Here is a 7,044-nt window from a genome sequence, read left to right as displayed (position 1 = left end):
GCCGTATCTCAGAAATCTTCATGCCTTCCCTAAATTTGTTTGAACAGAATTCAAGAGTTACATGGGAAAGATGGGATGAAACCTAGAGACAAGTACACACATGGAGGCAGACCATCACAAAATGTCCTTCAGAAACCAAGTTCAGAGCAGGTGATGAGGGTTTCTCAAGAGTATGGCAGATCAAAACATCCAAGCTTTCTTCTCCATCTGTCCTGGGTTTGATTCCAATCACTATTTTCATTAAAGGCCTGGCTGATGGAATAAAAAAAAACACACATCCAATCTGCAAATGATCCCAAGCCCAGAGGGGCAGAAAGCAATTTGAAGGACAAAGCGTAACAACAGCAGCACACTAATGAGAAGAAGGATACACAGATATCATCAGTGCTGAGAAAAGGATAAAGCTCATTTTGGGATGAACTCTCAACAGCGTCTGCAAGACATGGGAGGAAAATGATGCTCTTCTGATCTGGTGATACCTCTGCAGAGCCCAGCAAGTCAGGCTGGGAAACATGTTTTTTGGAAAGGCTTAAGCAGATGAGAGAGAATCTGGAGAAGTGTGGAAGACGTGTCTTCTAAGGAAAAACCCAAAGAACTGTGTTTCTTTTGGAAATTCCCTGGAGAAAAGAAACAATAAAATCTAACAATATGTAAAGTCTTCTCTGGAGGCAACAGTGAGGTCATGAAACAAAAAATACCCAGGCAGGGAGGTTTGACCAAATATTAAAAAAAGCTACTGAGAACCAAGCACAGCTGAGTCTTTTTGGCAGAGAAGCTGTGGAAGGGTTTTAATCACAGGTTAGGAACATGCCTGCCAGGGATGGACAGGGCATCTCCACAGACAGAAGATGACCCTAACATCTGTTCCTCTCCCCTACCCCTATGTCCTTGGCATCCCACTGGACCATTTTCTGCAACCCACATTTCAGGTTCTGCTTTGCAGCTCACATAAGGAGTTTGCTGCTGTTCTGCCTTGTGTCAAACTCATGTACAGAAAAAAGCAAGTGGCAGCACAGAGCTAAGGGTCTGCAATTCCACTCAGACAGTCAGGAGTTGTCTAAACACAAGAGCAGAAATGGTTTGTGTCATTCTCCAGGCTCTGAAACAATATCTCAAATTAAAAGCCTGCCCCTGGATTTATTTCACACCTCTGATCCAGTATAGCTGGTTCTCATCATCTGTTACCACAGAATCTTGTGTCTTGCTCAACTCTGAAAAATAATGACATGGAAATAGGGCTTTGACATCTTGTTAAAATTGAGTTGCAAGGCCACTCTAAAGTCCCTCAAATAGAAGTTTTAGTATTTGGATAATACCTTGGGGGATTACATACCAAAAGTGCTCCAAAGAAGACTCATCTGGCCTGAGGAACACTTTGTATGAGATGATCTCTCTCCCAACCAAATCTGCACCTTATTATTAATTCCTGAATGAGCAGCAGTTTCAGGAGTTGAGTAACTCAGCAACAGATTGCTCAGCCCTGTGGTCACTTGAGCTGCTGGATAGGAAGAAAGATGAAAGAGGAACACAAGATTCTACTGTTCAGTGACTTTAGGTGCTACTAAAACCAGCAACAGTGACAACCTCTGTCTGAGGGGTCTTAGAAAACCAGCACAAGACAAATCATCAGTGCTATAGGGAACAAGAAAAATCAAGAATCCTTTAAATTTCTAATCATTTGGAAGGCAGGACTGGCATCAGAAATAGCTCACTTGAAGAGCTGGTCCAAAGGCTACAACATGAAAGAGAAGTTATGCATGAAGTGCTGCACTTCAAGAGGAGGAATCCAATACAGAATGGGGAATAACTACCTGGACAGCATCACACAATGCACTCCTAAAGCCTTACTTCAGATTTAGTTTCCATGAATATACATTGCTGAATCACACAGGTGATTTTCATGCCTTTGAACTACAACCTCAGACCTCTCTCTGTCTTTGGAAGTCATTAGTCAAGACGACTCCACACGTGCAAAAGACGTAAACAGAACTGGTTTTCATCACAGTATATTGTTCTTCTTAGATACTGGTGTTCTCTCTTCTTTGCAAAAAAAGCCAATGACACACCTAAGCAATGCTCAGCACTGTCCCACCTTCACATTCTCTTCTCCTGTCCTAGAAGTACTGCTTCCATAAATTCACATCTTGAAAAAGAAAACAAGGGCTGCAGCAGTTACTGCCAGTGGCAACGATCCGAGTGCTGGAGCTGCTCTGCTGTGAGGACAGGCTGAGAGAGTTGGGGTTGTTCAGCCTGGAGAAGAGAAGGCTCCGGGGAGACCTTATTGTGGCCTTTCAATACTTCAAGGGGACCCATAAGAAAGATGGGGATAGATTTTTTAGCAGGGCCTGTAGCGATAGGACAAGGGGAAATGGTTTTAAACTAAAAGAGGGGAGATTTAGACTAGATGTAAGGAAGAAATTTTTTATAATGAGGGTGGTGAAACCCTGGCCCAGGTTGCCCAGAGAGGTGGTAGAAGCCCCATCCCTGGAAACATTCCAGGTCAGGTTGGACGGGGCTCTGAGCAACCTGATCTGGTTGAAGATGTCCCTGTCACTGCAGGGGGTTGGACTAGATGGCCTGGAAAGGTCCCTTCCAACCCAAACTACTCTGTGGTTCTTTGATTCTCTGATTGCTCAAGAGCAGCAAATGCACTCAGTTCACCAAGACAGAGATGTTTCTCTTTATCTCTTGCTAGATTAGATCTCTCAACAAAGGGAAAACATTTGGGTGACTATAAACATAATTTTGTGATAATCTGCTGAACATCTGTTACTGGATGATTCACAGGGTCATTCCAGCCTCCTCCATTCCCTTGCGCTTCATCTCATACGGGCTCTTCTCAGTGCCATTTTGCACAAAGACTTGGCATCAAAGGTGGCACCTGGTTCTGCAATTCAAAATGTGCCTCTAGAGCGGGTGATTCATGCTTCAGACAGCTTGTCTTGGCTTCTCAGCCCTTAGGAAGAAAGCTCCACCCCAGAGAGTAGCCAGGAATACCAGCACTTCGAGGGGAGCAGAGAGATTGCCCCAAAGCCATACCCCATATTTTATTCTCAGTCCTGCAGAGCTGAAGATTTTCCTGGTCATAGAACCATAGAATGGTTTGGGTTGGAAGGGACCTCAAAGTTCATCCAGTTCCAACCCCCCTGCCAGCAGCAGGGACACCTTCCACTAGACCAGGTTGCTCAAAGCCTCATCCAGCCTGGCCTTCAACACTCCCAGGGAGGAGCAGCCACAGCTTCTCTGGACAACCTGGGACACTGGCTCACCACCCTCACACCAAACAATTTCTTCCTCACATCTCAGCTCCAGCTCCCCTCTGCCACTTTCAAGCCATCACCCCTTGTTCTCTCACTCCCTGCCCTTGGCCAAAGTCCCTCCCCAGCTTTCTTGTAGCCCCTTCAGGTACTGGGAGGCCGCTAGAAGGTCCCCCTGGAGCCTTCTCTTCTCCAGGCTGAACAGCCCCAACTTTGACTTCTGTCAGACTCTCAACTCCAGACTTCTGTCCCTTGCACTGCTGTATCTTTTCTCATCCTGTCCATAATTGAGAGTCCAGGGACCCCCATCCTTTTATGTCTTCCAGCTCCCCTGGTAGCCCACCTGTGACTGAGGCTCCCTCAGCAGCAGAGAAAAAGGATCTCCAGATCCACTAATGCAACCATTCTCTGTCCTCTCCAAAGCCACAGCGGGGAAATCAGACTGGAGTCATTCCACAGGTCCTGGGAATGTTTGGTGGGACCTCACTGATCACAGAGGAAAGGCCCTGACCTCAATCAGTTCATAATCTCTGTTGAGAATCTGCCTGGGGTTGCTTCCATGTACCAAGATTGTTATCAAATGATTCAAAAAACACATTGTGAAAGCCCGGCCGTGCAGAATCAGCCAAGGTTTGGCCACTGGGTCAGGAAGGGGCAGGGTTTCATGCACTGATTCTCCCAGGTTGCTCCTCTAGTTGGTCTGACTACTGGGGAGTCTAAAAGAAACCCCAAACCATCAACAATCATAACATCTCTAACACCAACAACAACAACCCTCCTTCAGCTTTCCTGTTTATTGCCGGGATTTCAACCCAGATCAAAGCTGCTGGTGACTTTCCCTTCATGCAGACTATGAACGCAGAATCGCTTTCATCCAAACCACAGCACCGTCCTCAGCCTTCCCAGGAGGGTTTCTTGTAAGCAACTCCCACTGCATCTGCTTCCCAGAAAGTTGGCTGGATCCTCTGCAGACACTGTCCATGTCCCCACTGCTGAGAGCTCAGCCAGAATCTCGCTTGCACTCTGCAGGACACGGCGCCCAGTCCCAGGGGAGTGCCATCGTTAGCAGAAATCAGCCTTGGTGAAGAAGAAAAACCAAGAGAAGGCACCAGATACCTCCAGGGATGTCAGAGCAGCTCTCACCCAGATCCATGTGACTTCCCCACTGTGCTGCAATGAGTAGGGAATGGAGCCACCTGAGTGTCCCCTGCAGCCAGGGGGAGAAAGAGGGATCTCTGGAAGAGATTCAGCCCATGTAAGAATGATGGATGTGCAGAACAGCCCATGTAAGAATGATGGATGTGCAGAAGAACCCACCTCTCTCCACTAACTGCTGAGAGGGATGGGGCTGAAGACCTGAATGAAGCTCTTCTCAGTGATGCCCAATGGTAGGACAAGGGGCAATGGGTGTGAGCTGGAACACAGGAGGTTCTGCTTAAACTTCAGAAGAAACTTCTTTACAGTGAGGGTGACAGAGCCCTGGGACAGGCTGCCCAGGGAGGGTGTGGAGTCTCCTTCTCTGGAGACATTCAAGACCCACCTGGATGCCTTCCTGTGTGATCTCATTTAGGTTCCTGCTCTGGCAGGGGGTTGGACTGGATGATCTTTTGAGGTCCCTTCCAGTCCCTGACATTCTGTGATTCTGTGAAGCTGAATCAGGACTTACACTGCTCAGGAACTGCTCAGACCCTCTTGAAGGATCACTCCATCCTGCCTTTACTACCAGACTACTCCATGTGTCCCGTCTTTAAGTGTTGCTGATCCTTCACCATCACGTATTATTTATGGAGTTCTGTGGCCGCCTGTGAGACTTCCCATGTAATTAAGCCAGTCTCCAGGCCCTGAAGGCACCATCATTGTAAATTCTTCCTCTAACACTGTCCCACTCCGGTGGATCTGGGTCTGCCCACACCTGTCTGTCACACTTTCCACCAAAGCTGGGACCAATTACTGCTCCTTTCCAGATGAAGTACTTCTAAGGACAGGAGATCTGATGTGCCACCCAGAACATTGATTTCCTGTGCAGCATGTAGTGCATCTCCTCAGTCCGTGCAGGACCTAGCACTGAGGGGTACAAACAGGACCCTCTTTTCATGATGCAGGCTACAGTGCCTACTGTTTGTCCCTCCTCACTCCAGAGCCCAACCTGTGACATCCACTGCTGCTGGTCTTCTGCCCTGGTCCCCCCACGCTCTTGGGCATTCATCACACAGTCACTGTGCCCACCAACATCACCACCACCATCACCATCATCCATCACGCAGTCACCGTGCCCACCATCATCACCACCATCATCATCATCCATCACATAGTCACTGTGCCCACCATCATCATCATCATCCATCACATAGTCACTGTGCCCACCATCATAACCACCACCATCACCATCATCCATCACACAGTCACTGTGCCCACCATCATCATCACCATCATTCATCATGCTGTCACTGTGGCCACCAACACCACCATCTCAGCTGCAAGGCAGTTTGGGCAGCTGGTGTGTACCAATTTATACCAACAATGTCAGGTGACAGCAGAAGGCTTCATTCCCAGTCCCATGCCTTTGTAGAGGCATAAATGGACCATAAAGACCCCTAAATAAGAAACAAAGGACTCTTCCTAAGCAACCTGATGTTGGTACGCCTTCCTTAAGAGTTTAGGAAGAACAAGTGAGTAAGTTCTGAGTGAAGGAGTAAAGTACCACCAATATCTTCATAGTTTTCTGGTTCCTACTAGAGCTCTAAAGCACTCAGATCTGAGGCACCTCACCTTTCAGTTGATCGGCCACCTCGGTGTAGGACCGCAGCACTGCCAGGGACACTGCCTCCCCTGAAACACAGGAGAGACACAGCCCTGAGGGACATATCTCAGTACAAGAAAGACATGGACCTGTTGGAGCCAGTCCAGAGGAGGTCACCAAAATTATCAGAAGGATGGAATAGCTCTGCCTTGAGGAAAGGCTGAGAGAGTTGGGGTTGTTCAGCCTGGAGAAGAGAAGGCTCCGGGGAGACATTATTGCACCTTTCAATACTTAAAGGGGGGCCCATAAGAAAGATGGGGACAGACTTTTCAGCAGGGCCTGTAGCGATAGGACAGGGGGAAATGGTTTTAAACTACAAGAGGGGAGATCCAGACTGGATGTAAGGAAGGAATTGTTGACAATGAGGGTGGTGAAACCCTGGCCCAGGCTGCCCAGAGAGGTGGTAGAAGCCCCATCCCTGGAAACATTCCAGGTCAGGTTGGACGGGGCTCTGAGCAACCTGATCTGGTTGAAGATGTCTCTGCTCACTGCAGGGGGTTGGACTAGATGGCCTGGAAAGGTCCCTCCCAACCCGAACCAGTCTGTGATTCTATGCTATAGCTGACAGACCAGCCCCATCTCGCTCTCTGACAATGCCACGTTACGATTCTCTGCCTTCCAAGGTGCTTCAAGCTCTAAAAGTCTTGAAAGAAATAAGGAAAATCGGACTTTATGTTTCCATGCAGCAGTCAGGTTGTCTAGGTCATCCCATGAGCACGTGCTACCACAGCTTCCCCTCTTGTCCTACATTCGGTCCCTGTAGAATGAAGGTTAAAAACCCATGAACATTGATATCTTCTCTACTGAGAGATACTGTACCAGTATCACACAGTATCAGTCAACGGGCAGCACTGCTTTAATCTGATTGCCAGTGGTGGGTGGAGGCACATGGGGCAGGATGCGGCACTTACTTATCGTTTCAACTTGTCTGCAGGATCACCATGGTATGGAAAGCGTGGTGAGCAGTGCAAGCTTAGAGAAAGGACT

At 48.0% G+C, this 7,044-nt stretch overlaps 1 protein-coding gene across 1 annotated transcript in view; it reads right to left on the bottom strand.

Moving 5' to 3' along the window:
* LOC104529144 (thioredoxin domain-containing protein 16-like) overlaps positions 1–6,086 on the bottom strand; it is a gene marked incomplete at both ends in the record, with an annotated part of 8,392 nt that extends 2,306 nt beyond the window's left edge. Inside the window, one exon of the mRNA XM_010173353.1 lies at positions 6,027–6,086. Within this exon, the coding sequence (XP_010171655.1) occupies positions 6,027–6,086 (60 nt within the window). The remainder of the gene's footprint in view (positions 1–6,026) is intronic.
* Between the last annotated feature and the right edge of the window lie 958 nt (positions 6,087–7,044).

This window comes from Antrostomus carolinensis, unplaced genomic scaffold (assembly GCF_000700745.2).
Source record: "Antrostomus carolinensis isolate BGI_N321 unplaced genomic scaffold, ASM70074v2 scaffold2558, whole genome shotgun sequence".
NCBI classification, from domain to species: domain Eukaryota; kingdom Metazoa; phylum Chordata; class Aves; order Caprimulgiformes; family Caprimulgidae; genus Antrostomus; species Antrostomus carolinensis.
The sequence above is the reverse complement of the archived record's forward strand: the minus strand, read 5'-3'. Positions and strand labels throughout refer to the sequence as shown.